General features: G+C 39.7%; 1 protein-coding gene across 3 annotated transcripts in view; it reads left to right on the forward strand.

Annotated features, from left to right (window-relative positions):
• STAU2 (staufen double-stranded RNA binding protein 2) overlaps nt 1-17,408 on the forward strand; it is a 166,289-nt gene extending 148,881 nt beyond the window's left edge. For all 3 annotated transcript variants that reach the window (XM_042839471.1, XM_042839465.1, XM_042839479.1), the window contains 2 exons: nt 15,364-15,452; nt 16,296-17,408. In XM_042839471.1, the coding sequence (XP_042695405.1) occupies nt 15,364-15,452; nt 16,296-16,389 (183 nt within the window). In that variant the 3' untranslated portion in view covers nt 16,390-17,408. The remainder of the gene's footprint in view (nt 1-15,363; nt 15,453-16,295) is intronic.
• The last annotated feature ends 409 nt before the right edge of the window (nt 17,409-17,817 follow it).

Raw genomic sequence — 17,817 nt, forward strand, 5'->3', positions numbered from 1 at the left:
CATAGTTTTCTTTTGTTGCTAGAAAACCAAGGCATTTTCCGTCCTTGCTGTACAGTAAATACAAACTTTGGGCCACTTGAAAGATATTCACGCATCTTTAGAAAGCTGAGTCCAAGCATAATGCTCAGCCTCTCCTCCGCTGCACTGAAGGGCTAGGTGAAATACAGCTGGCATTCTACTCAGCAGATTCAGCAGTGCCCTCCATGTCCTCCAGATACTGTCAGAATCCTCAGATCCAATTGGTAAATTGGAATTTATACTTGTAATCTAAAACTGTAAAATGCATGTGGAAGAAGTCCTCTTTTAAAAAAATAAGCTTTGCAGCTTTGTTCTTATATTAGTGTGTATGGCACTCTTCCCTAAAAAGCTGTTTTATTTTGCAGTTCACCTCTAATTCCTGACTCTGAGAGCTGGGATTGCTGGACGCTGTGTGCTAGTGAGGAATGTATAGGAGCTTAACAGCAGGAGCAACAGACCCAGGTTAAAAACTCAGTGACCAGGAACAAACGTGCCCTTTATTTCATCTCCCAGCTAAAACCCTAGATGCAGTTTATTGGCTTTAAACTTTTCTCATTTAGTAGAAAAATCTAAGCTCAGTGTTTCTTCTTAATCACAGCCACTTTAAATGGGACATATATGGCACTATAAATTAAAGTTGCACAGAAGTATTCTTTGTTCAAAAGACTTGGAAAATGTTTGACAGTTAACTGTTAAATGGTATCTAAAATACCTGGAATTTCCTTTAAAGAAGTGCATGCCTCTGCTGAAACTGGCAAAATCAAATTTACACAAAAAGATTATCAAAATGTGCTACTTGATCTCAAAGTTGAGAGCTAAGTATACGCCTGAAAAATATTCAGCTAAATTTGTTCCCTAATGTCACATAGCAGATTAATGACAGAGTCACTCTTTTGAATGAAACAGATTTTTTATCCCACGTAACACATCAAGATTTCAAGTATTTTCACTCACTTTGAAATGAATTAGAAATCTCTTGAAATTTTTCACACAGAAGAGCGAACAAGTATGAATGTGTCACCCCACACCCCACACAACAGCCCAGTGGTCATGTGTGGCACTTCCCTGTGATTTTCTGACCACCATTTGTTCAAGACTTAGAAAGACTTTCCTCAAAACTGAGGTGTCCTCTTAAAATTTTTGTTTCTTCATTCAGTGTCCTTCTGAAAAAGAATTTTGACTGTCTCTCCTCCTGACTTCTAGTCCAGGTCCCATCCAGCTGGCCACACATCCCCACCAACAAATACGTGAGTCACCTCTTTGAGGGACAGCAAGATCTGCAGCATCTTCATAATACTTCTAGTGTAATTTTCTTCTCAGATTTTGGGTCTTGACATAAAAGGGCTGGAATGAAGGATATGGTGTTGTGCATACCCAAGTGAAGGCAGAGAGCCAACAAAATGCTATTGTAATTACAAGTGAACATTCTTGTATCATAAAACTGCAAAGAAAAAACTATAAATCAGAGCTGTCCTGGTGGTCCCTGGCAGCAAAGCACAGGAGGTTTGAGCTCATTCCCTAAGCTAGCCAAGACTGGGATCCTCATGGAGACAGCAGTTCATTCCAAGGGAAGGGCATTCCTCGTGTCTCCTGAGTGATGGTCATGAAACGCTGATTTTGGTGGGAGTCAGATCCAGCCTTCAGCCCTGCAGGAGTGATGGTCTAAAAGTGCTGGCCATTGTGGAAAATAAGCAAGTGGAGATCTGGAGGAATTTTATCTTCAAGTGCTCTGTCAGGGTGTCTAGGAGCCTTCCACTTTCAGTTAGGTCTGCACTATTGTCTACATCCCATGTTCAATCATTCATTGTTATATCCGAGTAAGTAAGATTGTCCGTGGATTGTTACCTAGTTTCATGGTTCCATGCACTGACTCATGACAACAGTGCTAAAATACTGTAATGGGAATAGAAAAATGAAACTAATAGTATCCAAAGTATCTCGACTGAAGTTCCTGTCACTGATAAACATGGGCTCAAACTTTATCTTCATTTAGAAATGGGTCCTTCTGCTCTTCTGGAACATTTTTCTTTTTTTTTCTTTCTTGTTTCTTATGGACATACAGCTCTTTAAAAATCATTGATCTGTCTGGATGTTTTACCACTTTCAAAAACAAGTCAGTAGCATGAGAGTGGAAAAGCTTCAAAGCTGTTAGCATTGGACAGGTTTCTAGAAACTTTCTGTAACACAGTCTGGGGGGAGGAGGATATTTCCTGTGTATCCAAAAGACATGGCTTGAGCTGAGCCCACATTTACAAACAGCTGGGGAGGGGCAAAACAAGATGATCTACTGTTGTGAAAATAAAAAATTAAAAAAACAAAAACAAAAACCTGAGAGTGTGCAAGTGCTTACAGCAAAATAAACCCCAAATTGACAGCTGCACAAACAGCACTTGCCCAGCAGTGGTAGTTAGTCACTAGGAATGCCCAGTTTCCCATCAGATTAGTAAGAATTTATAATTAATAGCACATTTAGCATCTCCTCTGTACTGAAATCGCAGCTGAATCTGCTAACCTGGTTGTGGAGGAGGTAAAAGAGACAGAAATTCAGGGTCCTGCTTTGCTGAGCACGTTATCTCCCTGTTGATATAGTGTGAGATGAAGACAGACAGCTTTTCCAGAATCAGCCCCTCCACTGGTTTAAGAGCTGCAATCCTAAAAGGTGAGGTGCTCCTTCCTTAACAGATGTGACCCCCTTCAACTCTGATAAACTTCCTGAAAAGATGAGGGAAATCTGTGCCACACAGGATGTGCTCAGCACATTGAGGGATTGAGTTAGTAATGTCCCTGATAATTGTGGATACCTCATTGTAGGAGTCAGTTTTTATTTAAATTTTTTTAATAGGAGTATACACATCTGTCTTTATACCCAGCAGCTTTTCTGGCCCACAAGAAGTCCTCTGTGAGTTTCCCCAACTGAGCTCAGTGGGATCTCTGTCAGCTGCAAGATTTATGTCATCTTTTTCAGTCCTGAGAACTGTTCCTTAAGCTTTTCACATCTGGATTTAATTGGAAAGACATTAAAAGACATTAAGTGTGCTGGAAAAGCATATTTTAGAGAAGATCTTTATAGGCACTTCCATTAAAGGAGCTGATGGTTGTAGGTTAAAACGGGATGAGGATAAGCCATCAACAGTTAGCAAGGACAAAATTACATTACAAACTGCTTCAGATGAGAATTTCGGTGTGTAGCTCTTGGGCCTGACTCTGATCTCACTTGAATCAACTTCAATTAGGAGAAAAATACTGGTTAATGCAGTATAAAAATACACTGAGATCAGAATGAAAAACTTCTGCCTTTTGGAAACACTCAGATTTCTAATTACATGCCATATGTGCTAAATATAACACTTCTAGCTGTCAATCTAGATTTGGTACTTTGTTGGACGTACACGCACACTTGTAAAATGAGACTTGGAGAATGAAGAGAGGGATTGGTCCTTACTGCTTTCAGGGTGGAAGCATCCTTCTCTGAATAGCTATGTGTAGATTGCAAGAGTAGAGTTACACAAAAAACAGAGATACTACGCAATTTAGTGTGTGGACTTTGCTGGAGATGTTGTAACGCAAGAATCCGGATCCCCAAACACTCCATTGTTCAAGCTCTAATGCGCTGCTTGACTGCGCCAGTGGACAGCCCTCTGTATTAAGTGTAATCTATTGCTTTTGTCTTCAAAGTCAAGTTTCTTGTCATATTTAGACTGACACACACTTATAATCTACGTTAATGGACTTGAACAAACACTCTTTCATTTTAAAACAGCTAAAACCAAGGAATTTGATATTAAGGAAATCAATCCCTTATCTAAATTAAAGTGTACAGACTTTAAAAATAGTAATGTGTCAAATGTTAATGATCAAAAATAAAGAATTCTTTTGTAAAAATTGGAATAAAAAGATATTCTTTAAAACATTTCAACAAAAACCCATTTCAATGAAAAAAACAAGTTTGTTAGAGGCTCTCACTTACCTGTTTCTCTTTGAAGTGAGTCTTTTAATCTGCTATGTTGTGAAAAGTATTTAATATTAATGGAAATATTACCTTGCTGTGTGGTACTGGAAGGAATGAGGTACTTGAATTACAGTCATGTGGTTTTATTTTCCATCGTTGCATACTTTTTCTCAGAATCTCCCCATCCCTCTTGGGCTATGATAAAATGCATGTAAACTAACAAAAGTGCCTAATCTTGGCCAGCCATGTTTGTGCTTGTGCACTCTCCCTTTATTTCAGTTTCCTTATCTAGAAAAACAAGAGTAATAAAACTAGCTCTCGTCCTTGGGTGCCATTTTGTCTTACGAAGAACGTACTTGCAAATAGAGATGAAAAGCATTTAAACATTAATGACTGTGTTTCACAGGTAGAGTTTACTTTGCATGGAAGAATAATCATGCTGAAGTAAGCAGAGTAACACATAATCTTTACAACTTCGTTGTATACTAATTTTTGTATATCAATTTCTGTATTATTTTGTTGTATATTAATTTTTATATGAATTGGATTTGAGAGTTCACAAAAATCTCTTAATATTCAGTGAGTTTAAATCAGCACTTGCCTAAGAAAAATGCTTAAATAATGGAATAAATGCTTATATCTTGTTTAAATGCAACGCAGTTTAGAGCTCATTCGTTTCACTGGAACAAGTTCTGGCAACATGTACATTATTAACAATATGCATCAGGGCCCATTTCCCAGTGGAGAATGACAGGGTCTTTACCTCATTTAAGGAGTGGGGAAGTGATATGAAGCAGTACAGAACTGTGACCATCAGGCTGATGAAGGGGATGGTCTGTTGTGCTGTGTTTTAGAAGTCACCATGAAATCTTACGCAGCCAAGAAGCCTGGTCCACTTATTCTAAATCACTTTCTCCTGCAGTACACATAGGGTTAATGACACAAGACTTGCAAATCTACACAGGGATGTGTAGAAATGCCTAAAAATAAATAATTAAATAAACCAATTTTTTTCTGAGAACGCAGCTGACAAGGATATTTTCCAGCCTTCAGTGGTGAAAGAGACAGTGATTCATAGCCTTTCTTCCCTGCTGGTGCAGCATTTTGCCTGAGGACATACATTCTGCTGTTTTCAGTTTTAGGTTTAAAGTCATACTTCTTAAAATCTCTTATAATTTTTGTCTGTGGCTTCTCAACCATTTTTGAGTGTTGCCTAGATTGTATGATATACCTCTACCTGTCCATCGAATCACTAGCATCTAAATGCCCTCATCTGTAATTACTGAATGAACCTCTGTTACTTTGGTGTGTACCTCCTTCTGAAAGTTAGTACTTAAGTAGTTTCTGGCTGAGGATACAAAATTATAAGCAAGATTACTTTGAATTTTAATTGCTGCCTGGTGGAATTCTCTTGCATATAGAGTAAATGCTTGGAAATTTAATTTTAAATCATTTTCACTATGCCGATTAGTAAGATGTGATGATGCATTATTCTTTCCATCTTTATTCTTTCTTTTGTAACAATTTAAGGAAAAATGAGAAATTTAAAGATAAATATGCTTCTAAAGAATTTATAAGCTTTTAGTTCAGATCCAATAAAGACTGAAAAGGCAGTGAAATGACCTGACAAAGGGAGCTTGATTAGGATTTAACTGTTGATACTTGGGCTAAACTTTCACACCTCACTTCTTCACTATTAGAGGGTGTAGACACACCTCAGTAGATACTAGCACCGAACCTGAAAGCTATTCTGAGCTATTCAGAATGAATTACTAATTTACTGATTTCCAGCATCAATTGTAATGCAAAGTTAGCATTTTGTTATCACTTGAAATTACTGTTCCTCACAATAGAGTATATGTGAAGAGAAAGAAGTCTGAGAAGGTGCAGATTTAAGAACACTTCCTCTCTGAGTTTCTTACCTGAAGCTGTCCCTTCATATCTTACTCTCACCTGAAAGTAAAAATGAATTGAAAGTTGGCAAACAGACCAGCATTTCTGCCCCTGATTCTAATATTAAGTTTCTTATTCTATATTGTTTGATCAGGTACTCTTCATTAAAAACAAAACAAACAGACAAACAAACAAAGAAACCATAACTTTTCATTATTTTAATAATTAAGTGCTTTTCATGTGTTTTTTTCTCCTTGTGGCCAGAAACTCGTGAATTACCATTAAAGCAATAGAACTGTCTTGCTTCAGATAATCATGCTGCTGTTTCGTAGGTTTAAAGGTAATGCTTTGTCAGTCATTACTTCTGAAATTATTTCATGGTCCCAACTATGGTGATGGGTTATCTAGTGTGATTCACATGCTAGAATATAGCAGCTCCTAAGCGACTCTTGACTGTTAACTCAGCTAGTCCCTGTACTTAAGTAGATTGTTGAAGATCTGCAGAAATTAAATGTCATGTTCAATAGTGTTTTTCACTCCATCCACTTCTTGTAGTATGGAGAGGCGTGAAGGGTTTCAAACCATGAGTATGTGTGTTCAATAAAACTAGGTGGATGAAGGTGACATGATTGCTGTTGTTGATAGAAGCTCTGTGTAATCTGTAGGAAAGTTTGTTCAAGAACAGTTAATCCTTACTTTATGATTACCCCCAGAAAGCTGGCAAGGTCAGACTTTACGTTGATTATATGTCATTTTAACTGGTGAATGCCTGAGTTGCCTTGGGATAGCATTAACTACTGCATGGGACTTGTTCTAAGCTACGTCTGTGCAGCTTCCTTCTTAGTTCAAACATACTGGGTTCCTTCTATCCTCCAGCCTTCTTCTCTTGACAGGCGCAATCAGTATCCTTAATTGTAGTGCCTATCAGGTGACTGTTCATTTGTGCAGACATTAATCAGTTTGGAAAATGCTGCTTCCATGTAAATTACGTGAGCTAATCAGATTATAACTCTGCGTTTTTCATGCATATCAAAAACGGTGCGAGGAAAGGGCTTAAAGTCATTTAATTAAGGTTTACATTGTGCTGTGTGAAAAGCCTTTCTGAATTTAATTTTTGAACAGATGTTAACATTGGTTCACATGAAATCTAATCAACTGGGGAGAACAGTACATTGTGAGGAAAGCAGTGAGAACTCCTAGCAGAAATTATCACTTCCAGTGTAGTGAAATCATTTAGAACAGAAGCTGTTGGGAAAAGGGATTTGTTTCAGTAACCGTCTCCTCATTTCATTTTAGCTTATATGTTGCCAACCTGGTGAATCCAGGGAGATTAAATGAAGATGTTAAGAAATCAAATCTTAGCTACCTCATGCACATGTGTGTAAGTCTACACATACAGATATTTCTTCCCTTTATGCATCTGTGTGTGCAGTTTTGGATGTGGACAAGTTAAAGGTGGAGGCTTGGTCAGAAATATCTTCATCAAGAGGAAGCAAAAATAGTCAGCAAGAACAATATTTTTAAATACATACAGAGTTTAATAGTTGCCTAACTTTGGAATACTAAGTCCTCAAACTCACCTCAACAGCTGTGATGTTGGGTTTTTTTTTTTTTTCAATAGCCGTTAAATGTTAAATTTAAAGCTGCACATTAAAAAGTCACGAAATGCATGCCATTACTGATGCAGACAGGATTTCTGCAGAGTTGTTGCGCAGAATGCTATTGCCTTCTGAGGCCTCAGCTGTCATAGAGCAGAGGAGAACCTTCCTGCTTTGTGGAGCACCATTTCTTTTAGCTTAGAAAGCAGATGAACACTGAGTGTTTGTAAATACACTTGCAAGCAGATTGATTCATTGCATCAACTCTGCTATTTTCTAGGCTTTTGGTTTGCAAGGGTAATCAAGGACTAGAGTTTGGTGTTTCTGTTCTTTTCACCGGGCATGCAAGCATTTTCTCAAGCGTACACTTATATGTGTTCGTGTACGTACATGTGGTTTAAGATCACGAGTCATTTGCAGATTTAACTTTGTTCTCAGACCCATCTATTAAGATGGTAAAATCTTGTCGCAGAATCATAGAACCACAGAGTCGTTTGAGTTGGAAGGGACTCTTAAGGGTCATCTAGTCCAACTCCCCTGCAATGAACAGGGACAGCTAAACCAGGCTGCTCAAAGCCTGGTCCACCCTGACCTCGACTGTCTCCAGTTATCCACCATCTCTCTGGCCAAGTTGTTCCAGTGCCTCACCACCCTTATTGTAAAAAACTTCTTCCTTCTATACAATCTAAATCTCCCCTCCTTTAGTTTGAAACTATTTCCCCTTGTCCTGTTACAGCACACCCTGCTAAAGAGGCTGTCCCCTTCCTTCTTATAGCACCTCCTTAGGTATCAAAAGGCCACTATCAGGTTTCCTCAAAGCCTTCACTTCTCCAGACTGAACAGCCCCAGTTCTTCCAACCTGTTCTTGTAGGAGAGGTGTTCCGTGCCTTGGATCATTTTTGTGACCCTCCTCTGGATGCACTCTTAACAGGCCCACATCTCTCCAGCACTGAGGACTCCACACCAGAACACAGTGCTCCAGGTAAGGTCTCACCAGTGCAGGGTGGAAAGGCAGGATCACCTCCCTCATCCTACTTATCACGCTTCTTTAGATGCAGTCCAGGATACAGTTAGCTTTCTTGGTTGCAAGGGTACTTTGCTGGCTCATGTCCAGCTTGCCATACACCAGTACCCCCAAGTTCTTCTTGGCAGAGCTATGTTCTGTACCAACTTTACAAGTAACAGCTTGTACTGATAGCAGGGGTTGCCACAACCTGGGAGCAAGGCCTTGCACTTGAATATGTCGAGCCTCATGAGGTTCACCTGGGCCCACTGCTCAAGCCTGTCTAGATCTCTCTGGATGGCATCCTGTCCCTTGGACATGTCAAATGCATCACACAGCTTGGTGTCATCCACACACTTGCTGAGGGTGTACTGAGTCACACTGTTATCAATGAAGATGTTAGAAAGCCCTGGTTCATGTACCTACTCCTGAGGGACACCACTTGTCACCAATTTTCATCTGGACATCGAGCCATTGACCACCACTCTGTATATAATCTAGTAACCAGTTCCTCATCCATCATGTAGTTCAACCATCAAACTGATATCTTTCAAATTCAGAGAGAAGGACGTTTTGGGGGGCCATGTCAAAGGACTTACTGAAGTCCAGATAGATGACATCAGTGGCTTTTCCCTTGTCCACTGATACAGTTACACCATCATAAAAGCAAAAAGGTTGATCAAGGACCTGCCCTTGGTGAAGCCATAATGATTATCCCATATCACCTCCTTCTCTTTCTTGTGCCTTAGCATAGCTTCCAGAAGTATCTACTCCATGATCTTCACCAGCCAAGAAGTGGGACTGACAGGTTGGTAGTTCACTGGGTCACTCTTTCTACCCTTCTTAAAAATGAGTGCTATATTACCTTTTTTCCGGACACCAGGGACTTCACCTAATCACCATAACTTTTCAAATATCAAGAGTTGCGTGGTGACTACATCAGCCAATTCCCTCAGTACTCTGAGATGCATCTCATAAGGACCTATAGACTTATGGGCATGCAGGTTTCTCAGGTAGTCGCAAACATGATCTTCACTTACAGTGGGAGGGTCATTTCTCCTTCGGTTCCCTCCTTTTGAACCATCCACTTGAGGGCTGTGTATAGAATAGTTACTAGTGAAGACTGAGGCAAGAAGTTGTTGAGTTTGGAGAGCCACCAAGAGCCACTCAGCCTCAGTCCGTTGTTACTTACCTGTCTGTATTGCTCACTAGAGGGGACTTTCCTTTTCCAATTGACGTACCCATAAAAGCCTTTCTTATCCTGCTTTGCACCCCTTGCCAAGTCCAGTTCCAGTTGGGCCTTGGTCTTCCTGAACCTAGCTCTACATAGCCTAGCAGAATCTCTGTACTCCTCCCAGGTTACCTGTCCCTGCTTCCACTGTGTGCATTTTCTTCTTGCTCTCCAAGTTTGACCGGTAGGCTCTGTTCAGCCATGCCAGTTTCCTACCTTCCTTTCCTGACTTCCTCCACCTGGGAATGGAAAACTCTTGTGCCCCAAGGAAATTTCCTTAGAGATGTGCCAGTACTGCTCTGCCTCTTTGTCCTTGAGGACAGATTCCCAAACAGTTTTCTTGACTAATTCCCCAAATAGCTGGAATTTGACTTTCCTGAAATTCAGCTTCCTGATTTTACACTTTGCCTGTTCAGTATCTCTCAAGATTCTCAACTCCGGCACTGCATGGTCACTACAGCCCAGGCAGCCTCCAATCCTGGTGTCACTAATCAGTACACTTGTATTAGTGAGCAACACATCCAGCATTGCATCCTCCCTTGTGGAGATGTCTATTACCTGTCTCAGGAAGTTATCCTCAATGCATTCCTGGAGCCTCCTAGATAGCCTACAACTGGCCATGCTACTTTTCCAGCAGATATCAGGGTGGTTGAAGTCCCCCAGCAGAACAGAAGCCTGTGAACATGATGCTTTCTGTAACTGGAGGAAGAAGAATTCATCAACAGGCTCCACTAGATCAGGTGGGCTATAGTAGATCCCAAACACAAGTCTCCCTTTGTTGCCACTGTCTCTAACTCTCACTCATAGGCTTTCCGCTTGCTCATGGCCATTCTTCAGGGACAGCTCTTCACACTTTATTCCTTCTGTGATGTAGAGGGCAACATCTCCATCCCTCCTACCTCCCCTATTCCTTCTATCCCTTATTGCCTATTGTGGACCCTTCATTCATTCAGAAAAACAACAAAATGAAAATTTTCAGTTTCATAGACTAATCTGAAATGCAACATGGATTTAAGGGGAAAAGCACAAAGTACATATAAGCTAAAACAAATGGGAAAAACTTGTCATGAGGATGTGGGCTTAAACGCACATGGGCTAGTGTAGTGCCTGTCTGCAATTCTTGCTAAAAGTATGATCTAATGTTACTAGATTGTCATTACAAGATGCTTAATCCCCAGAGTGAGAAACAGGAAGAATATTTGCAAGTTTGAATGCTATTTACTAATTGCCAATTGACTTGAGGAAAGTTAAAAAATGACTGGAAACATCCATCCCTGTCCTGATACACACACACAGCAATAATGGAAATGGCAGCCAAGACAAACAGCTAGCAGCGCAGTGCATCCTGTTGGCATCGTATTTTTGGCACTGTTGTAGCTACATAGAAAACAAGTGATACAAGAAATGTGTAAGGACATCTGTTCTGTAACCTATGGGGCTTCACTCACAAAACAGTTGTAAAATCTTCTGGGGGAGAGAAAAAATTCTCTGTATCTGTGCAGATGCTCTATTGTAAGAAAAATATCAATAGAAGGAAGTGTTGAGCCTTGAAAAGAGGAAATTGTTCACCAGATTCACTGTCAAATGTTCCATTCTTTTCTTTCCTTTTCATTTAATCTAAATTATCTGCCATTCACAAGTTAAATTTAAGCCAAGCCGTGTAAATCCATTGGGACTAATAGAATTGAATCATAGATTAAATTAGCCTAATGTCTGCTTGTAGCGCTTCTTCACTGCAGTTTACTTGGGTTCTGTGTCACTGCTAATTATTCAGGTCACAGCCTTCAGCTACCTGCTTCCTTCCTGAATCCAAAATCTTCCTGCCTGCCTAGGAGTATTACAGGGCAAGGAGAAGCATTAGGGATATCTATTAAGGTCCAAAGTATCTCACTCTATCTTCCATCCACTCCTCTTCAGTCACCTCACACTAGTAGATATTTTTAAATGAAAGGAACTTTCCCAAAATGCAAAAGTTGTTGCAGAAGTTGGGATATATGTAGTTAGGCTTCCTCCACAGGTAACCTACAGGGAGAAAGACATTTTTTCATGCAAAAGAAATCAAATTTCATGTAAACCTGGAATACATTAGGAAACTGGAAGATAAAGAGGGTCTGTAAGTTGTAAGAGTTTGGGAGGACTTGGGGAAGGAGAGCAGCTGGAGATGTTGAATGGGAGAGCACTTAGGAGTGGGAAAAAGAAGAGGCCTAGGTAGGGGGAGATTTGTAGTGAAGTAGAGGTGTTTTCCTCTGCTGTTAAAGAAGTCCAAATTCTAAAGAGGCATTAATGAGGGAAGACCAGGGGCACTGGATTGGCTTGGGAAAGACGAGGAAATAAGGCAGACGAAAGGGAGTAGGGACTCAATAGTGAGAAACCTGAGATTTTGAAAAGATTGTCAACTTCCAGAGCAGCAAAGGTGAGAAGGCCATTGCTGAAGGCTGATGCAGGAGGCTGGCTCTTCAGCAGTTCACACAAGCACCTGACACTTCTGCCTGGAAGGTCAGGAATACCAAATACAGGATTGCTTTCCTGCTGCTTGACTCTTTTATAATTTGGTTTTAGTAATATGATGTACCTGAGATCTCACCTTTTATATCACATTTTGATTTGGAAAGGGCACGGTTTGAAGAAGGATGAAATGGAGAAATGAGGTCATAACGAATTACAAGAATTAGGATTTGGATGTTGTGTTCTTATTAAGAATGTCTGTCTTTACTCATCTTTAATCTTACCTTCATTTTATATGTTTCCTTGAATTGTTCTATATTTATATCATTGACACCCATATAGTAATGATCCATGCTCACAGGCAAAGGATTTCATTATTGTGTATTGCAATACTCCTTCCCTTCTTGATAGAAGAGGAAAAGACTTTCCCTTTGAGACAGTTGCTCCTATTCCTCCAGGACATTCCAAAGCAGTTTTTTGTTTTTGTTTTTGTTTTTTGTTTTGTTTTGTTTTTGTTTTTGTTTTTTTCTGGAAAGCAACTATTAAGGTTGCTCTGTAATTTGTGTGATCTGCCTTGCAATAGCCAGTTCTGGGAGTAGAACAGTAGTGAGTAACATATGTACTTATTCAAAGCAATTCTAGAACGGAAGATTGGGTTGGTCCAATCAATCTCAATGATTTGAGGGTTTTAGTGACCACTTATCAAGATCAATCTGTCCTGCATATCACATGATTACGTTGTGATCTAATTTTGAATGAAGCATTACTTGGCACTGCTTGTTACTATGATCAGGGCCTCTCAGTCTAAGCCACTGTACAAACAAATAACCTGAACAAACCATCCTTTCACAACAAGTTTACAGTTCACACGTCAGACCAGGAAGCTAAGAATGGATATTAAAAAAAGTAAACAAGGTAGATTTGAAAAAACAGATGGGATAGCAATAAAGCTGTAGGAGGAGCAGATGTCTCAGCTTCCTTCTCACAGTACTACCTAGTAAAGTTCTCTGGGCTACCATACATAAGAACAAATGAGACCTGGTTGCTTTGTTGATGTCAATAAAAAATAGGTATGAGAAGAAAGGAGATTCTTGCGTGCCACCCCTTCAATTGTTTGTGGCTGGTAGTTGATAGCCCATGTTCAACTGAAATACAATACAGAAACAGCCCTGTGTACGGAAGCACAGGAGCCCAGTTCTAGCCTCTCTCTCACTTGCTGAGCAATGCTTGCATTGTGTTGGAAATAATCCCACAAAGAGGAGTAGGTGGGAGAAATTAGGATGTAGAAAGGTGTTGGGTTCCTGGAAGAAACAGAAAAGTTGAGAGGAGAGAAGAAAAACCTTTGCGCCTCTGGGAAAAATTGGTTTGGCTGGAACAAACTTAGCGATTTCACTGTGTGATCAAGATCCAGAATGGAAAAGTGATCTTTTCTGATCTGGTGATCGGAGCCTATAGGAGCTGGGAATACACTTCTGAAATGGCAGGCTCTGTCAGGTGGCAGAGAACGAAATGTCTCATAAGAAAATGCAAATATACCAAGTGTCAAGAAAACTAGAATAAATGGAGAAAGGAAGGATACTGAAGGATGATAAAACTGTTAGATCCTTCAACAGGTGAAGCTGTGTCTGAGGTGAAGGTCTAGGGTTCAGCCATAGCAGGGAAAAGTAATAAAAAGGTGTAGGCAGCAGATAATTTAAGATGAAGGGAATCATTATATGAACGGATGGGAAGAAAGAACTAGTAGAGAGCTGGACAGATTTCAGATACAGGGGGCATAGAGCATATGGAAAAAGAAGAGTGGACAAAAAGCAACAGTGATAATCTGATGTTTAAGAAATGTTTAGCTTTTTATTTGTATGCTAGCACAAAAACCATGAAACCTCACAAACAGAAAGATTCCTCTCCATACGTTATGGGTGGGAGTACTGTGTACAGCCTTCTGAAGCTTTGGCAGCTAGTCATTACTATAGACAAATCTGGGATACACGGACTTTTAGTTTAGGGCAGCCTGGCAATTTTTGCACTGTTATTCATCTTGCCAAAATACACATTGTCTGATAATATTTAAGTTGTATAAACATACCTTTCAAGGGAAGGAGCTGTTGAGAGAATCCAGGCAAAGAATTAGTTTGAGAGCAAATCTAGTACTTCATTACAATGGCAGCCTCTGTTCCTGACAGAGCCTTTGCTGTCCAGAAGGAACGGGAAATGACGATAGAGACATTGATTCTTTCTATCCCAGCAATGACAAAGACAACAACTTCCAACTCTCTCAACAGCAGTTGCTGGCTTCAACTTCAGCAGCAGTGCCAGAGAACCTGCAGTCAGTTCCAGTATTTGCAATGTCACCTTGGGTGACAGTGTCTGTGGAAAGCCACCTCTTTTTCTACCGTGTGATAAATGCATCTTAGGTGGGAGTGATTAAATAGAAAGTTCTGCTTTGCCTTTCACCTTTGAGACAGTAGAGACTTCGTTTGTTTTATTGTTCTGGGTGTGTTTTCTAAGCAAGGCATGTGGTGCCTGAGAGTTTCATAATCAACCTTTGCTAAATTAATTACAAAAAATCATTTGTCTGTTGCCAAAGCAGCTAGGGGAAAGAAGAACAATGTGCCTCTCAGAACTAAAGCAGGACTCATGAAGCTGAGAGAGAACTGTGTCAACAAAAAATGCAATTATGCAGAAAAATGTGAACTAAAATTTGATCATTATTCTGATGCTTTGTAGTTGTCTCATGTTGGCTTACCCTGTTTAGCACAGTTCACTAATGTGTAAGACATCAGTCTGCGTTTGTTCGGGTTCCAGCTTCAGGGTGCTGGCAGTGCCCTGCTGCCCTTCTACCTATTGCTCACACCTTCTGCAGTCATCTGCAGGACAAGATCTGCAAGCTCCATGGGATGTTCCAGGAAGTGTGAAATCTAAGAAAGCACAGGGGGAAGGTGGAGAGTCTTTTCTAGCCAGAGAGGCAAATATCCTAAAAGTATGTCATGTTATTGATGTGGATAATGCAGCTTTTGTTAGCACATGCAGAAATCATTTCCACACACAGAAAGAAGAAGATATCTCCAAACCTGTGCACAAACTCAGTTGTTGATCATGGTGTTGTTCTGTACCCTCTTTATAAGCTCTGCAGTCTAAATGGCTTCAAAATACCAAAATATACATCCTCCTCCAATTGGTATTAACACAGTTGTGTCAGTGGGTTTTTAACAATTCATTTTTTATTTAGGCAGCATTAAGTGCCTTGAAACAGTTTTCAGAACAAGGACTGGATCCAGTGGAAGGGGCTATGAAAGTTGAGAATGGATCACTTGAAAAGTAAGTACCATTTAAATCCTTTGCATTTTAATGCCTGTGTGGCACTGTAGATAAGAAATATTAATTAAGAGCTTAGTTGCCCTTTTAGACCTGTGCAAAAACTTTCCATTTGAATTTGCGTAGTTTTTGACAATTTGAGAGGATAAGCAGGATTTCAGGTTTAGTATTACTGATAATATTTACTAATGAACTATGAGACAGTCAATCTTCCTATGGAAACCCCAAAGAAAAGGATTTTCTGTTTATTGTATGGATTATCTTTAAGTAGCATAACATGATTTTTCTCCAGTGTATTGTAGCACGTGATATTGCCTGTAAAGAGGATAGTTATTGCAGTGAATCCCTATGTCTGCAGGGTGAATTTTACCCTAGAGAATTTAGAAGTAAGTTAAAAATTCCTTCAGGTCTTAAAAACTCTTATACTGAATATTATCTTTAAGGAGCAGACAATGGATACAAGTTTCACAGTAGATTTTCAAGTATTTAGGAAAGTTGGATTGTCCATCCAGTACAGATTTTTTTTTTTCCTGCTGTTAGTATGTTTACATAAGGTCTTGTATTACCACATAAGTTAGGGAATGATAGTAAAAGAGAAAGAAGACTATAAGTGGCATTGGGAGTCTTCAGTAAATATATCGTAGCTATTTATAAATTAATTTAATCAGAAACAATTTTCCGTATGATCTCATCAGCATAGCATTTGAACATAAATATTGTTGTTTCACTTTAAAACGTTACCTTCCACAGTGACCTTTGAATTTCATGTGCCATCTGCTAATAAACATGTCTTAAAGATGTGCAACCCTGGACCTTACCACTCTTGTTAATGTATTAATCTTTCAGACAAGTCAAGCATCTGGGAGAGAAAGCAGACAATAAACAGACTAACTCAGGCACCATTGCTCAGGACTGCAAGGATTCAAAGGCTGTCGTCTAGGAGCTTCCCAGCACCCACGGCTGCCACTGCATCCTTATAAACCTGTCAACACGCAATAGGGTGTATGTGTACAAGGAAATGAATGACTAATACCATTATTTGAGTCTTATGTGAAGACAACACTATTCTAACACAAGAGATAGTATACATGGTACTGTTTATTCAACTGTGGAAAAAAACAAAATTGAACATTTCCCTTAGAACTCGAGATCAGAGCATAACTCAATTGCCCAGAGGCAGAAGAAATCTGATCATGTTACTGGAGGTTAAAACAACAACTAATTAACAGAAGTGTTAGAAAAAGAAAAAAAGAAAAAAAAAGTTGATTAATAGTGAGGAAATCCAGTCAGCATTGTTTCAGTTATACAATTTTTCGTAGTGTAGTTTTAAGTTCAGCTTACTGTTTTTTAAATAATGCTTGAATATTTTAAAATTAACCAATGACAGTGCTGTGAGAATTGTAGTTGTTGTCTTCATATATAGTCATACAGCTTATCTTTTTATGCAGACATTATGCATTCTTCATTCTATATGAATATGTATGACTTTAAGATGCACTACTCGGAGTTGTATGCAAACAGAAGTTTAAATCATGACAAGTATTTGCTTAACATGAACAGATGTTAGTTATGATCAGTCTCAATATACTCCAGGAAAAAGCAAATATGGTATTTGATTTTCCTTGCCATTATCAATTAAAGAGGCGTCTTGCCTCCAGGCGACATGTTCCCCTTCAGTTCTGCTCTCTGTTGTGTGAAGCACATCTACACCCCGTCTGTGTGTTGTATCAGCCCACCGTTTGCATCAACTGAGTGTTTTTAATCTCTGCATTCTGACCAACAGCAAAAGGTAGGATTGCAACCTTATCAAGCCAAGGTAGGAAAACTGTTTATGTGGAGATTATTCTTTTGTGAAGGGAGCAGCAGCAGAGATGAGACCTGTGGCTGCGCTCTGTACCAGCATATCCCATTTCGGTGTGTGGCCAAATGCAGTAAAACCACATCAGTTCATGTGCACAATGACAGTGTCGTCTCTTTCTTTACCACTTGCAGGTAGACAGCCAAAAGAATGGGTTGAAATAACAGCACAAAAAGCAATTACAAATGAATGAAGGTCTGGCTACCATGCCAGTGCCTGGTTCAATCTTGCCTTCCCCATGCCACTGCCTTCTACAAACCTACTGTGTTACAGCAGCAAACCTGGCATGTATGTCATTTATTTTGTCCAAAACAACTATTTAATTTTTATAAACCTCTTGCAATAAACACATAAAGCAACAGCCAACTGCATAACAGTCCTGACAACATTGCACAAGGTCTCAGAAGCATGTAAACCAGGGATCACAATCCTAGTGACTCACTCAGGAAAGCAGCACTGTAAGGACATGGAGCAAGGTACAGCGGCATTGATTCAGCTCGTGGGGTGATG

This window comes from Centrocercus urophasianus, unplaced genomic scaffold (assembly GCF_019232065.1).
Source record: "Centrocercus urophasianus isolate 14NV4802_14NV808 unplaced genomic scaffold, USGS_Curo_1.0 seq_11, whole genome shotgun sequence".
NCBI lineage: Eukaryota > Metazoa > Chordata > Aves > Galliformes > Phasianidae > Centrocercus > Centrocercus urophasianus.